This window comes from Planococcus citri, chromosome 1 (assembly GCF_950023065.1).
Source record: "Planococcus citri chromosome 1, ihPlaCitr1.1, whole genome shotgun sequence".
Lineage (NCBI taxonomy): Eukaryota > Metazoa > Arthropoda > Insecta > Hemiptera > Pseudococcidae > Planococcus > Planococcus citri.
This window is the reverse complement of record NC_088677.1, coordinates 10,633,517-10,650,276: the sequence shown is the minus strand read 5'-3', so window position 1 is coordinate 10,650,276 and position 16,760 is coordinate 10,633,517. Positions and strand designations below refer to the sequence as shown.

General features: G+C 35.2%; 2 protein-coding genes across 5 annotated transcripts in view; both read right to left on the bottom strand.

The window, feature by feature from the left end:
* Positions 1-16,760, bottom strand: part of LOC135847388 (inactive dipeptidyl peptidase 10-like) — a 601,135-nt gene that overhangs the window by 67,910 nt on the left and 516,465 nt on the right. The gene's annotated exons all lie outside the window — the stretch shown is intronic.
* On the bottom strand, positions 7,294-8,736 carry LOC135847431 (uncharacterized). Its single transcript, XM_065366953.1, has 2 exons — positions 8,313-8,736; positions 7,294-8,227 (listed from the first exon to the last, which is right to left on the bottom strand). Exons 1-2 carry the CDS (start codon positions 8,631-8,633, stop codon positions 7,433-7,435), a joined length of 1,116 nt encoding a protein of 371 aa, XP_065223025.1. The 5' UTR covers positions 8,634-8,736; the 3' UTR covers positions 7,294-7,432.

Below are 16,760 nucleotides of genomic sequence, written 5' to 3'. Positions count from 1 at the left end.
AGAAAAAAAAAAAGGCTAAAAGCAAAGTAAAAGCTAAATCTGTAAAATATAAATCTCGTTAAAAATTCATTTCTCGGCGTACTTACTCCTTTACTCGTCTTGGTAGTTGGTAGAAGCTGCGAATTTTGTTTTATTGGTAAATTATTAAAGTAAAGTGTAACCGAGTCGGCTGATGTTAGCTTTTTTTTTCGTTATTTGGCTTGATTTTTTTTATATAGGTAGGAGAAAGTCGGAGTGTGTTTATTAATTTGGTGAAATTTTGGAAAGAATTTGGAGGTGAAATTCTTTTAAGGATACCGCCTTCAGGCTTCATATCAAACCAGATCTAATCAGATCATTTTTCAGAGGATTACATCAGTTCAGATTCAGATGATCACATCTGATCTTTTTCTTTTGTGCAGAGGAAATATCTTAACTAGGTATAGCTCAAAAATTCTTGAACCAGGCCGAGGAGAATCGAGAGAGGATCACAAAATATGCCACCAGCCAACATTTCAGATGCTGAATTTCATTTTTCGATTTTTGGCGAATTTTTAAAAATTCAAATTTGGGCCAAAATTGAAAAAAAATCAAAATTTCAGATAATGAACCTAGAAAGCTGAAATTTGGTGTATACCCTATTTTTGACCTCCTGAGTCGATTACTGAAGGTTTCGAACTGTTCTGGAGCCTCCAGCAGATTTTTGGTTTCTCCAGTTTTTGAAAATACAGTCTAAATAAATAGTAAAAAAGTGTCAATTTTTGAATGAATAGTCAAAAAGTGTCAATTTTTGAATGAATAGTCAGAAAGTGTCAATTTACGAAAAAAGTAGTAAAAAAGTGTAAATTTTTGGCGAAATAGTCTAAAATTCTCAATTTTTGACTGAATAGTCTAGAAGTGTCAATTTTTGACAAAATAGTCAGAAAGTGTCCATTTTTGGCAAAATAGTCTAAAATTGTCAATTTTGGCGGAAAAGTCCAGAAGTGCTAATTTTCGGCAAAATAGTCAAAAAGTCACAATTTCGGACAAAACAGTCTAAAAAAAACACTCACGCATTAAGCGTGAGAATACCGACTTTTCTCTAAATAAAAATATTTTACAAAGGAATTGATTCGTTTTATTTTTAAATACTTGTACAGCAATTGATTTGTTTACAATCGAATAGAATCATTTACAAACGATCGGGGATTGAACAAATTGATTCATTTCTAGGTGAATCACTCGCGAACGAGTTAATCAATAGTTACTGAATCATTCGCGAACGAATTGATTCGTATAAGTGACTCGTTCGCGAACGAATCGATTCATTTACTCAATTTTTGATGAATCATTCGCGAACGAATTGATTCGTATGAGTGACTCGTTCACGAACGAATCGATTCATTCACTCAATTTTTAATATATCATTCGCGAACGAATAGATTCGTATAAGTGACTCGTTCGCGAACGAATCGATTCATTCACTCCATTTTTGGTGAATCATTCACGAACGAATTGAATTATTTTTTGTGAATTATTCGCGAACGAATCAATTCATATGATTAATTTTTGGTAAATCATTCACGAACGAATTTATCAATTGTTAGTAAATCATTCGCGAACGAATATAGTTGATAAATTAGTCGCGAATGACTCGATTCATTGAATTATTTTTCGTGAATCATTCGCGAACGACTCGATTTATTCAATTTATTTTCGTTGAATTGTTCACGAACGAATTGACGGGTCTGTTAATCAATTGCCAATGAATCATTCATGTATTAATTTTTCATGAATCATTCGCGAACGAATCGAATTATTCGATTGATTTTTGGTAAATTATACAGGAACGAATTCGAAATAAGAAAATCGATAAATTTCAACATTTTCTGTCAAAAATCCATTTAATTAATTTTTGGTTAATTATTCGCGAATATATCGAGTAATTATCGAGTCCAAAATTGATCCGCGTACATTCGAAATAAGAAAATCGATAAATTTCAACATTTTCTGTCAAAAATCCATTTAATTAATTTTTGGTTAATTATTCGCGAATATATCGAGTAATTATCGAGTCCAAAATTGATCCGCGTACATTCGAAATAAAAAAATCGATAAAATTCCAACATTTTCTGTCAAAAATCGTTAAAAAAATTTGCTCCTGGGGTAAGATTTGAACTGTGTACCACCCGCTCACCAAGCCAACTCCTTCGCCACAGGTCCACCGAAAGGTATACATGTTGACTACCTATTTGAAATAAGAAATTCGATAAATTTTCATTTCTATTTTCGTGAAATTGATCGATAAACGTATCGTTTAAACGTACATTGTATCAATAAAAATATCCTCGATTTTTTGTCGAACTCGAATTTCCAAAAATTCATCCGCGAATATTTGAATTTCGAAATAATACGAAAATCGATAATTTTATTTGATAAGATGGCACATTGAAAAAATCATCAACTTTAAAAATTAATTACTCAAGAACAGCTTAACCGATTTTGATGAAATTTGAATTTTCATCCGTTGGATACTTGCCTAACATTTTGTCATCATCAGCATGTTTCAAAAGTTCGCAGCTTCAGCGTTTATCGAGCGACAAAATTTGCGGGGTGACTTTGCACAAAATTCATTAAAAATGAAATTTCTCAGGAACGGCTGAACCGATTTTGATCAAATTTATAATCTTATAACTAGGTTACAAGCCCGATTTTTTGACATAACCATCATGCTCCAAAAGTTCAAAGTTTTCGAGGTTATTGAACTTTAAACTTTTTTTTCACAATTTTTCAAAATTCAATATCTAGAAAACGGCTGAACCAATTTTGATGAAACTTTGCATACAACTAGGCCTTTACCGTCCCTACAAACCAAAATTATCACCACGATCCAAAAGTTTACAGCTTTTGAGTTATATCGAAAAAACCAAAAAAAACTTTTATATATATATATATAGCCGCATACAGGCAAACTCGTAACGTTTTGTATAAACAGCAATCTCAAGACCCCTCTATAACTTCGTTGCTCTGCATGCGCTCGACGCGGCACCCCATAGGCCTGATAGTACTCGATGTTAGGCCGCGTTATATTCGTTAACTTGATTTTTGGGTGACCTGTGGAGAGGTATCTCATTGCCGAAACATCAATTTTTCAGAAAAGCTTTTTTTTCAAAGTCCCATACGTCTCTGTTTTTCGCAAATACTTTTTCAACAAAGCATCCTACAGAAAAATAACCAGCTTTAAGCAGAAAGGAAATTTTATTCTCTACAATTTCCTTCACTGCATTTTTCTCCTAGGATGCATACTTTTCCCATAAAATCAATGTTTAGATTGAAAAACACGAAAATTCCGACCTGTATAATCAACTCTAAATTAAAATTGAGCAGTTAAAAATTTATTTTAGACGATTTTTGACCACGCCATGTGAAAGAGGACATCTTCAACCACCAAAATCACCAAAAAGAACGTAAAAAAATGATTTGTGGCAAATTGGCAATAAGCACCTTTTCCTCATGTTCTGGTACATATTAATTAGGCTATGTACTCATTTGAAAATTGAGTAAAATGTGAAAGTGTATGAACAGCAATCTCACGTCCCTGCTCAAACTTTGCCAGTAGACTCCCCACACCTTGTAGATTCATATGGCACCTCATCGAAAAGTCACGTCCTAAAAAGGTTACGAGTTTGTCAAAACGTTATGAGTTTGCTGTTTAATCAAGAAAAAGGTTACGAGTTTGCCCCCTAGAATATTTATATATATATATATATATATATATATAAACCTTATATAAGGAAACCTGAATTTTCGGGAATGGTCGTATCGTGATCCCAGACCCTCAAAACGTAAAGAAAAGTCACTCCCCGACCCAACTTCCACCATCGCAACAAATACAGTACTCCACTTTTCTTAAGAAAAGTCGGTAAAAGTCAATTTTTGACAAAATGGTCAAAAAGTATCAATTTTTGGCAAAATAGTCTAAAATTGTCAATTTTTGATAGTCAAGTGTCAATTTTTGGCAGAATAGTCTAAAATTGTCAGTTTTTGGCAAAATAGTCCAAAATTGTCAATTTTTGACAAAATAGTCAAAAATTGTCAATTTTTGACAAAATAGTCAAAAAGTGTCAATTTTTGACAAAACAGTCAAAAAGTGTCAATTTTTGACAAAACAGTCTAAAAAAGTCAATTTTTGACAAAATGGTCAAAAAGTATCAATTTTTGGCAAAATAGTCTAAAATTGTCAATTTTTGATAGTCAAGTGTCAATTTTTGGCAGAATAGTCTAAAATTGTCAGTTTTTGGCAAAATAGTCTAAAATTGTCAATTTTTGACAAAATAGTCAAAAAGTGTCAATTTTTGACAAAATAGTCAAAAAGTGTCAATTTTTGACAGAATAGTCTAAAATTGTCAATTTTTGGCTAAATAGTCTAGAAGTGTCAATTTTTGGCAAAAAAGTCAAAAAGTCACAATTTTCGACAAATTAGTCATAAAGTGTCCACTTTTGGCAAAATAGTCAAAAAGTGTAATCTTTGATAAAATAGTCAAAACGTGTCAACTTTCGAATAAATTGTCGAAAAATGTAGTTTTTGACAAAAGTAGTCAAAAAGTGTCAAATTTTGACAAAATAGTAAAAAAGTGTTAATTTTTGACAAAATAGTCATAAAGTTTCAATCTTTAAAAAAATAGTCAAAAGTGTCAATTTTTGGCAAAATAGACAAAAAGTGTTATCTTTGAAAAAATATTCAAAAAGTTTCAATGTTTGGCAAGATAGTCAAAAAGTGTCAATATTTGGCAAAATAGTCAAAAAGTGTGATCTTTGAAAAAATTGTCAAAAAGTGTCAATTTACGATAAAAATAATCAAAAAATGGCAAAATAGTCAAAAAGTGTAATCTTTGAAAAAATAGTCAAAAAGTATCAATTTTTGAATAAATCGTCAAAAAGTGTCAATTTTTGAAAAAAGTAGTCAAAAGGTGTCAAATGTTGACAAAATAGTCAAAAAGTGTTAATTTTTGACGAAATAGTCACAATGTTTGAACCTTTGAAAAAATACTTAGTCAAAAGTGTCAATTTTTAAATAGGGTGAAAATAAAATTCAGCACCTATATGAACTCGGATTCAAAATCTGTGCGACCCTTCCGATCAATTTAGACACGTATTACTAAAATATTTTCGGGCAAGTCCAAATACAAAGTTTTCTCCAGTGATAATTTTTGAAAAAAAAATGCAAAATTCATCGTTTTTGAACGCGAGAACAAAAAAATTTGAAATTTAGTTTGTACGTATGCCTGATTTTTAACCCTCTCAGAGTCCATTGATGATGGTTCAGAACTGATCTGAAGCTTCCAGTGGATGCTGAATCCTTCATTTTTTCAAAAATAATCACAGGAGAATGTTTTGGATTCGAAGTGGTCCAAAAATATTTCGATATGACTCCGAGTAGATAGCTCTACTGAATTTCATTTTCATCCCATTTATAACGTTTTTTCGATAACTGGAAATTTCGAAAATCTGTTGGAGATCGACTCCGGAGTCCAAAAATAGAGTACAAACCGAATTTCGGATTGTTTTGTTCGCGAGTTCGCGAACGATGATATTTGTATTTTTTTCAAAAATAATCTCGACTGGAGAAAAGTTTAGATTTGAACTGGAAAAAAAAGATGGCAATTACACGTGCCTAAATTGATGAAAGGGTTGCAACGATGATGAATTCGAGTTTATGGGCAATGAATATCATTTTCACGCTACTCGCAGCGTTTTATTCGAAAACTGGAAAAATCTAAAATCCGCTGGAGGCTCCAGAACGGTTCGAAACAGTCATAAATCGACTCAGGGGGTCAAAAATAGGGTATAAACCGAATTTCAGTATTCTAGATTGATTTGTTGAGATTTTGGTTTTTTGTCCCAAATTTGAATTTTCAAAAATTTGCCAAGACTCGAAGGGGTTCAAGAAACACCAACCAAAGTTTCTAGAGCTAAAGTTCATTTTTGGCCTTTTCAGAACATTTTGAAATTTCTGTAGATGATTAGAAACTGGCTGGAAGCTCCAAAATTGACTAATCGCAATCCTTTTCACGACTTACGATCATTTAGATACAGAAGGTGAAATCTTTTTGAAAAACTGCTCAAAGTACGTATGTCGTTTTTTATTTTTTTATTTTGTATTTTTGAATTTATTTCTAAAATCTACAAATTGGCCAATTTAATTTTGAACTAGCACTTCTGAAATTTGGCATAACCAGGTTAAATGGTCAAAAGATCAGCACCGATCAAAGTTATAGGTGTTAAAAGTTCATTTTTGACCCTTCCTGAGAAATTTGAAATTTCTGGAAAAAATTAAGAACTCGATAGAGGCTTCAAAATTAGCTACCTACCTAATTGAAATTATTTTCGTGCCAGGCAATCATTCAGACACAGATGACGATATCTTGGAAAAAAAATTGATCGTGGTATGCCGGTTTTTGAGATTCAATTTTTCCAATGAGGGGGGGGGAGAATCTTCCCACAAACGTTCTTCAAAAAATCAGTGAAACTGGAACTCCTGGAATCTTTTTAGACGGCTGAAAGAAATCCAGTTAGAACCAACCAAAGTTATTGGTATTAAAACTCTATTTTCACCCTTCTGAGGCAATTTGAAATCTCTGGAGAAAATGAGAAACTCGCTGGAGGCTTCGACATGGCTCAATTACGATTATTTTTGAGTATCACAACTCACAGTACTTATACCTAACTTGATTACAGAAAATATACGTAGCTTCGCGAATGATGATTTTGGGAATTTTTTTCGAAAATAATTACTGGAGAAAATTTTAGATTTGAACTGAAAAAATTTTTGATAATACGTTCCTAAATCGATCAAAAAGGTCATTAAATTGTTGAAAATCCGAGTTTATAGGTTCTAAATTTAATTTTCGTCCTGTTTACAGTGTTTTTTTGAAGACTGGAGAAACCTGAAATGCGCTGGAGGCTCCAGAACGGTTCGAAACCGTCATCAATCGTCTCAGGAGGTCGAAATTAGAGTATAAACCAAATTTCAGCTTTCTAGGTCAATTTTTTGAAATTTTGATTTTTTCTAATTTTTGCCCCTTGAATTTTCAAAAATTTTCCAAAAATCTAAAAATGAATTTCAGCATCTGAAATTTTGACAGGTGGTATATTTTATGATCTCCTTTATCGATTTCCCGTTTATTTGGGTCAAAAATTTGGTCACTTCTCTTCTTAGGAATATACAAATGAAATCTGAAGGTACTAATTTTCGCGTTTGTTGGTCTCGGAAGAATAGGCGTTTGCGGTAGCGGCGACGTTCTTTTTCCCAACCCCCTCGCCGTGCTACCGCCCGGCCTGATAACTTTATTGTCAAGTAAAAAAAAAAAAAACGAGAACATGAGAACGAAAACAAAAAAGTATCTACAATAAATCATCGATATAGACAGCAAAACTAGTAAGATCTGTAGATAACTAGACATACTATAGGTAATTACTTCAAAGGTGTTGCTAATACTGAAATGGACGCTTTCCAACAATCCTTCTTACCCGGCAAAATAAACCCATCATCTTCTTCAGATAACCGTATCTTTAAGGCGGGAAACATATAATCAATTTCTTCCCCCACAGGCTCATTATGTGTAGCATTTATCAACACGTTGAACATATCGATATGTTCCATGGAAAAATACCAGTTCGGTTCAACATTTCCAAAAGCTGTTTCTAAAAAGACCCTCGTTCCATTCGGATACACATTATTCAACTCTGCCAGAATCTTGGAATGCATCGAGTCGAGAAAATAACACGATAATCTATGCCCACGCTGAATTACAGCCGAAAACGTATGCAAAAAGTTTCTCAAATCGTCGTCGTACCTCTCTTTCCTGATTTTTGGATCCAATCTGTTATAATATTGGGTCAAGTTTCCTTGCAGATGGAAAGCAACAGTCCTCCACTTCCTAGTAAGGTTTTTCCATTCATCGTCGCTTATATTTTTCCCATCTTTGTGGAACGATAAAAATATAGGATTTTCTGTCACGTAAGTGAACCACTTGTTGTAAGATTCGAAATCTGATTTCTTTCTTTTTTGACCTAGGCGTTTCAAGTACATTCGGCCTGGTTTTTCTTCATCGTATTCGTCTTTTTCTCGGCGTAATTTTTGTATACGGGGTGGCCATGGTTTTAAAGGGGTACATAATACAAGATACCTAACACCGGCTATGTTTTTGAAAATCTCCGTTCCTCTGGTCAGTATGAAGTTCATGGCACAGATGAAGTAAACGTGAGGCTGTGTAGAACAAGATCGATATTTGTGTAGTTAATGTTTGATTAAACTTGAAGATATGAATGAATAGGAGTGGTTGTGGGCTTACCATGAATTTACTTTGTTCTTGAAACTCTTTTTGCCAAAAGTTGAGTTCTTTTTTTAAACAGGCTTTGTCATTCTCCAAATCACGCTTCTGATCTACCAAAATACGATTCTGATCCTCCAAAATACGTGCATTATGAAAAATATTCTTAAACACGTCATGAATGGAGCTGCCAGGAGTCAAAGATAGATTCTGTTGTTCAATGTATTCTTTAAACTCATCAGAAAAGCTTTTTGCAGACGTCTGTCCACCACTTTCATTTTGCACATTATTGACCAACCAAAAACCGAGTAAAATCTGAAATGCGGGTAATTTTATGCTCATACTCGTATGTTAGCAAAGAGTAAAATGAAAATCAGATCAAAAATCACGTTTATCTACGCTTTAAAATATAACTAAATACCTATTTGAAAAAATTGATAAAACTATATCGTTGATAACTTAATTCGACTCAATTTCATAGCATGTACGTAATGAATATTCTAATTTATTTATCTAATACTCCCACTTTTTCATTTGCAAATTATTCAGATAAGTAATTGTCTAATGATACTGTTGATACCAATGATATGCTTAATATTTCTTTTTCCAATGATTCATATTATAAGAGCCAAATCCGCGTATCTCAAGTGAAATTTGATTTGTACCCTATTTTCGACCTATCGAGTCGATTGGTGACAGTTTCGAACCATTCTGGATGGTCCGACAGATTTTCGGATTCTCCAGTTTTGGAAAAAAACGCTCTAAATAGGATGAAATTCAAAAGCAGCAATTGACTCGGAGTTTATACCATCTTTGTAATCCATTCGAGCAATTTAGGTGCATATTACTTACTTTTGAAAAAATATAGAAATCGAAATCCCAGATTTTGATAATACGTGCCTAAATTAATCGAAATTCACCCTACTTTTGTTAAAGGTCAATTTGCTGACATTTCAATTTTTTCTGATTTTGGTCCTAATTTGAATTTGTAAAACTTCACCATTTCGCCAAAATTCGAAAAATGAATTTTGTCTCCTGAACTTTGTAGCTGGTGATGTATTTTGGGGTCCTCTTTAATTCTTTTTGAACCGGTTTAAAAATTGATTGAAAACGGTTTCAAACCGTTTTAAGTACCTACTTAGTTCTGAAGCAATTCGCAAATTTTTGAATGTTTAAATTTACACAAAATTTTACCCAACGAAGTATGAACAGCTGAAATTTACTTCATAGGTACCCTAATTTCAGCAGACTGAGTCGATTGGAGGTGGTTCAAGGCCGTTTTGATACCTCGCTCCATCAGCCATACACTGGGTATGATTTGGTCACTTTTAATGACACTTTTTGGAAATTTGAGGCTCCAGAATGGCTTAACACCACCTTCAATCTACCCATCGTGTTAAAATCAGAGTATAAAGTACAATCAATTTTAGCTTTCCAACTTCATTGAGTAAAATTTCGTGGAAATTTCAACTTTCAAAAATTAGCTGGAGGCTCCTTCAACATAGATAGCGCTAGTAGTTTTTATGTTATTCAGCTGTGTCACTTTTACAACATGTGTCAAGTTGTTACATCTGCCCCAATTTTTCGACCTAGAAGGGGAACAAAAATTCGCCGGGAGATGGATAGCCTAGTGTCTTGGGATGCCGAAAACACAAAATTTCATACCAGCCTCCTGCATAATCAGAAGTTATGCAACCCCAAACGCAATTTTCGCCCATTTTTCCAACGTTTTCCAACCTAGTTCCTGATATACAGGGTGCCCAGAAATATCGAGTACCCCTAAGAAAGTTTTTCATTAAAAATATAGGTTGGCAACGTGAAATAGATACATACGATTGGTGGAATCTTATCTCTCCAGTCCAACAACCAATCATGTGCTATCATTATTATCATTCACTGTGACCAACCAAAGTATTTTAGTAGAAAACTTTTCTAGGGGTACTCGATATTTCTGGGCACCCTGTATACGGGTGGGGGGCGGAAATGCACCTTTACCATTCCAAAATCACCATATTCACATGAAATTCGACCAGCTTATCTCGTCGTAATCGATTTTCAAATTTTTTCATGTTCGACTTTTTATCAAAAAATACCAACTTGCGCAATTTTTTTTCAAAAGTGGTCATGTAACCTGTCAAAATGAGCTAAAATTTCGCGCTGAACTCAAAAATATCAACAGTTTTTGTGTTACTCCCCTCCCCACGTATTTACCCCTTAAAAAACAGAAGAAATTGTTGAAAAAAGCATGAATTTTGGCATGATAAATTTAAGGAACAAGGAACAAAATGAAGTTTTTGAGAACAAGGGCCACCAGAGCTCCTCCCTCCTTTGAAGGGGGGGGGGGAGGCGAGGCCTACAATTTTGAAACAATTCCTGTGGATCGAGTTTTATATTAGAAGTCAGATAAATTCCTGAGAGTAAGTGGGGCGATATACCGAGTCATCCCTCCTAGAAAAGTCGGAGCCAAAACTCTAATAAGAATTAACAATATCCCTCATAGAAAATCACTACTAGCGTCATTACTAAAAAAAAAAACACTAGTAACTTTTTCGACAAGTAGCGTCACTACTACTGACAGACGTTACTAGTGACTAGTAACATTTGTCAATACTAGTGACACGCGCAAATTTGCGCATTTTGCACTGAAAATCATGACAAAAACATGCTAATGGCAGCTACTTACTCGTAAACCCTCCTAAAACAACGAATTCTGCCCCAAAAAATTTTGAAAATCAAAAAAATGTCATGCCTGGGGTGGGGTTTGAACCTGCAATCCCTCACTCTCTAGTCACCTGCCTTACCAACTGGGCCACTGAGGAAGTTGGAAGATGAGGTTTTTGAAACATTTATATGCTCTTTTTAGAACTCTAGACTCATAAAAATTTCAAGTATGATGATTTTTTACAAAATTAAAACTGAGTTTCGTGTGTTAATATTTCTAGATAAAAATCAAATGGACATCATACACTCGTATTCAAATTTTTTTTGCAAAAATGGACCCTTCCTTGTCCCCCCTACCAGGATTTTTCCAATTTTGGGGGTGTGGGGGATCTTCCCACAAACATTCTTCACAAAATCAGTGAACTGGAACTCCTGGAACATTTTTAGACGGCTGACAGACACTGTTTAAAACCAGTGGTAGTGACACACACTGTTTTTAGCCAGTGGTAGTGACAGACACTGCTTGAAACCAGTAGTAGTTACTCTGCTCAGAAACCAGTGTTTGAAATAGGAATTATTCAAAACCAGTGTTTGTGACAGACACTGCATAAGACAAGTGGTATTGACAGACACTGTTTAAATCCCGTGTTTGTGACAGACACTATTTAAAACCAGTGGTAGTGACAGACACTGTTTAAAACCAGTGGTAGTTGCAGACAATGTTTTTAGCAAGTGGTAGTGACAGACACTGTTTAAAACCAGTGGTAGTTACAGACACTGTTTCCAACCATTGTTTGCGGCAGACACTGTTTAAAACCTGTGGTAGTGACAGACACTGTTTAAAACCAGTGTTTGTGACAGACACTGTTAAAAACCAATGGTAGTGACAGACCCTGTTTAAAACCAGTAGTAGTCACAACACTGCTCAAAACAAGTGGTAGTGACAGACACTGCTTAAAACAAGTGGTAGTGACAAACACTGTTTGAAACCAGTGGTAGTGACTGACACTGTTTTTAGCCAATGGTAGTGACAAACACTGTTTGAAACCAATGGTAGTGACAGACACAGTTTAAAACCAGTGGTATAGTGACAGACACTGTTTAAAACCAGTGGTAGTTGCAGACACTGTTTTTAGCAAGTGGTAGTGACAGACACTGTTTAAAACCAGTGGTAGTTACAGACACTGTTTCCAACCATTGTTTGCAGCAGACACTGTTTAAAACCTGTGGTAGTGACAGACACTGTTAAAAACCAATGGTAGTGACAGACCCTGTTTAAAACCAGTGGTAGTGACAGACACTGCTCAAAACAAGTGGTAGTGACAGACCCTGTTTAAAACCAGTGGTAGTCACAACACTACTCAAAACAAGTGGTAGTGACAGACACTGCTTAAAACAAGTGGTAGTGACGGGCACTGCTCAAAACAAGTGGTAGTGACAGACACTGCTTAAAACAAGTGGTAGTGACAGACACTGTTAAAAACCAATGGTAGTGACAGACCCTGTTTAAAACCAGTGGTAGTCACAACACTACTCAAAACAAGTGGTAGTGACAGACACTGCTTAAAACAAGTGGTAGTGACGGACACTGTTTAAAACCAGCGTTTGTGACAAACACTGTTTGAAACCAGTGGTAGTGACAGACACTGTTTTTAGCCAATGGTAGTGACAAACACTGTTTAAAACCAATGGTAGTGACAGACACAGTTTAAAACCAGTGGTAGTTACAGACACTGTTTCCAACCATTGTTTGCGGCAGACACTGTTTAAAACCTGTGGTAGTGATAGACACTGTTTAAAACCAGTGTTTGTGACAGACACTGTTAAAAACCAATGGTAGTTACAGACCCTGTTTAAAACCAGTGTTTGTGAAAAACACTGTTTAAAACCAGTGTTTGTGAAAAACACTGTTTGAAACCAGTGATAGTGACAGACACTGTTTTTAGCCAATGGTAGTAACAAATACTGTTTAAAACCAATGGCAGTGACAGACACTGTTTAAAACCAGTGGTAGTGACAGACACTGTTTGAAACCAATGGTAGTGACAGACACTGCTTAAGACAAGTGGTAGTGACAGACATTGCTTAAAACCAGTGGTAGTGACAAACACTGTTTTTAGCCAGTGGTAGTGACAGACACTGTTTAAAACCAGTGTTTGCCGCAGAAACTTCTTAAAACCAGTGGTAGTTACTCTGTTTCAAAACCAGTGTTTGAAACAAAAACTGTTGAAAACCAGTGTTTGCGACAGACACTGCTTAAAACCAGTGGTAGTGACAGACACTGTTCAAAACTAGTGTTTGTGACAGACACTGCTTAAAACAAGTGGTAGAGACAGACACTGTTTAAAACCAGTGGTAGTTACAGACATTCTGTCAAACCATTGTTTGCAGCAGACACTGTTTAAAACCTGTGGTAGTGACAGACACTGTTTAAAACCAGTGTTTTTGACAGACACCACTCAAAACAAGTGGTAGTGACAGACACCGTTTAAAACCAGTGGTAGTGACAGACATTGCTCAAAACAAGTGGTAGTGACAGACATTGTTTAAAACCAGTCGTAGTGACAGACACTGTTTTTAGCCAGTGGTAGTGACATACACAGTTTAAAACCAGTGTTTGCGGCAGACACTGCTTAAAACCAGTGGTAGTTACTCTGTTTCAAAACCAGTGTTTGTGACAGACACTGCTTAAAACAAGTGGTAGTGACAGACACTGTTTAAAACCAGTGTTTGTGACAGACAGTGTTAAAAACCAATGGTAGTCACAGACCCTGTTTTAGCCTGTGTTAGTGATAGACACTGCTTAAAACCGTTGGTAGTGACAGACACAGTTTAAAAGTAGTGCTTGTGACAGACACTGTCTAAAACTGGTGGTAGTGACAGACACCGTTTTAAACCAGTTGTAGCGACAGGCACTGTTTAAAATCAGTGTTTCTGACAGACAGGGCTGCATACCGATAAACATAAACGGTATTGGTATCGGGTATTGGTATTTAGCATACAGTTCCCAAAGTGGTGTTGGTATTTCGGTATTCTCCAATACTGATGTCGAATTTTGGTATATGCATTCATGAAGTTTGAATAGAGGAATTTCACATGGTTACCTATGTTCTCTGGCAGAATTAAACCTATCACTTGTGAAGGAGGTCGTCATGCCAGACCCGAATGAAAGCCTGATTGACATCAAGAAAAACTACAACACAAAACTTTTTGTCCTCAAGTACACTCAACATTTTTTTTTAAAAACTAATCTACCTCCCACTCCCTCCTTGTTGATTCACATATTTTATCCAATACGTAGGTATATAAAAAATGGCTGGATAGTTTCAGAGAATATTTGGGTATAATAAAATAACTTTTCTCAGATTGAGACCAACAGTGAGCTATACACGCACTAAAAGGTATTATAAATACCTAATCATAACCTTGCTGGCGGATTCTTCGTCATTTTTCTTTCCTACAACCTTGAAACTATATCTCAAGTTTCAAGGAAAAAATACAATAGCGAGTTACTGACATTGGTAAAAATTCAAACACAAAAAACACACTAGACAAAAAAACAATGTCGACGTAGGTATCTACTATCTACGATTCCAGACAAATTGTCGACACGAGAAGCAGACTATGAACTAAAACATATCTGAAGAAAAATATGCATATCAAAATGACCATTATTATTCGTATACCTACCTACGAGTACCTACACTAAAGTCGGCGCAAATTTCAAAAGGAACCGAGTAAATCGTATCACCAGCGGGATTATAACTCAGTACACTCGGCATATACAGCGGTAAATTTGCGATACCGATGAGAACACAGAGGCCATTATTCGTCTCTGTATATTCCGCAGCAAAGTCTCCTTTTCAAATTAATCAATGCCGCGTGTATTGAAAATTCAAATTATGGCCCGAGCTGAGTGAGACCTTAAAGTGCGAGCTTGTTAAATCACCATACACGCCCAGCATCAAATTCATCGCTTTTGGCTTCGGCTGCGAAATGAACATTCACATTCCACATTCGCAAATACTCGTATATTCTTATCGTATACTCTACGAGTACTCGTATTTCGAGATAAGCGTAAGGCAAAAAAGAAACGTTTAATCCGCGTCACAAACCACCAAAAACAACGCCCAACAGTCGACGATTTCCTAACGCATAAAACCACCAGCATAACACCAATAGCTCAGATATAAACGAGCAATAGAAATAGCCAAAGCGTGAAAAAATTCTCTCTGGTTTGATCCGGGTGCGTGCTATATTTCGTTAATTCTCCAACTGCTCATAGAGGGAGGGAATCCCCCCCCCCATCCCAGCATAACCTCGAATCACCATCGAATTCGTAAAATTTTTTTCACGTTATTTTAAAAGCGATTTTTTTTCACTTCTTTTTGGTCTTTTTTTTATCGACTGGAATGGTTCCAAAAAACCATCGCATCGGTTCGTTCGTTTATAAAAACGACATAGAATCGCAAGCGTGGAATTTTTGCTCTTGCACGAGTTTTCGATGCGTAACAAAAAATTGTTTATCTTTTTACAACGCTGTCGAATAAACTTTCCTAACTGTTTTGCCGCCTTTTCCGCCGCTGAGCTTGGTAATCAAAACATACTTCGCCAAAATCTCTTACTTCTTTGGCATCTCTCTTTTCTTTGCCAGATACTAATTTTTCATCGAATTGATTGACCAAATAATTCGTATGTTTTTTTTTTCATGTGCCCGCATTAACGAGACTGGATAATTTACTGGGGTTTGATGAAATATCTCTTTTATCGTGGAATTTTTTTTCGAATGTATTTTTTAAAAAGTAGTCGTTATTGTGCTGTTGAAATAAACTGGCAAATTTTTAAGCTGTCTTGGGGGTTCAGTATTCTGGGTCAATTTAGTGAAATGGTCTTCATTTTCCAAGTGATCGCTTTCAAATACTTCTGAAGTGGCCACTTTTGGATTTTTTCAATTCTAAAATAGCCATTTTTGGACAATCTTCAAAAAAAAAGTTCGCCCATGAATACTCCGGTAACGTTCAGGGTTCAGAATAACGCAACCAGGTTCGAAACAAACCACATCGTAACATTAGTAATAACCTAAAAACTTCCTCCAACTCGGTAAGTTTCTATTTCTCGTACGCGTATATTATTTTAAAGAGAAACAACAACTGGTCAAAACTTTTCAAAAGCGAAATGAAATCCCTCCGAATCGATTTCGTTTTTGCCAAAAGGTTGCTGTATACGAAATTAGCTGCGAGAAGTTGCGAAATTTACCTCCTTTTTGTGCGTCTATCATAGTTATACCTACCTACATGTATTGTATACTGAGCTCTTTGACTCGAGCAGGTACAAACAAAATTGTAATAATGAATGAAAACCCATTTTTGTGATACAATACGAAACAGGAAACGGAAACAATTGGTAGAATTTGCTTTTAAATACTATATACGAGTACATGTGCATGAAAAAGCACATTTTGATATCAGATTAAACCCACTTTTTAATGTGATAACATGGTAGAGTTGAGCTGTGTTTTTGTATTCCAGGAAAAGTTTTGCTGATTTTATCGATTCGGATGAAAGTTTTTTTTTTCAAGTGGAATGTATTAAAAAAAATATATGTATTGTTTTTGAAAAACTTTCATTCGTTGTTTCTGTTTGTACAAACAATTATTTGTACACCTTGAAAAAAAAAATCTCGAACACTCGACTCTTCATGTCAAAATCCCAAATCAATGATAAAAATGGGAAACTGTATTCGATAAATATTTCGCATTAATTAAGCCAACACATCGAAAGATAAGGTTCTAAAACTGCTGAAAATTGC

Bases quoted from the DNA above. Each gene is read 5' to 3' on its own strand.
- LOC135847431 (XM_065366953.1), bottom strand. From the start codon at position 8,633: ATGAGCATAAAATTACCCGCATTTCAGATTTTACTCGGTTTTTGGTTG. The intron at 8,228-8,312 runs GTAAGCCCACAA...TGTTCTACACAG, and splicing joins AAGAACAAAGTAAATTCATG to CCTCACGTTTACTTCATCTG.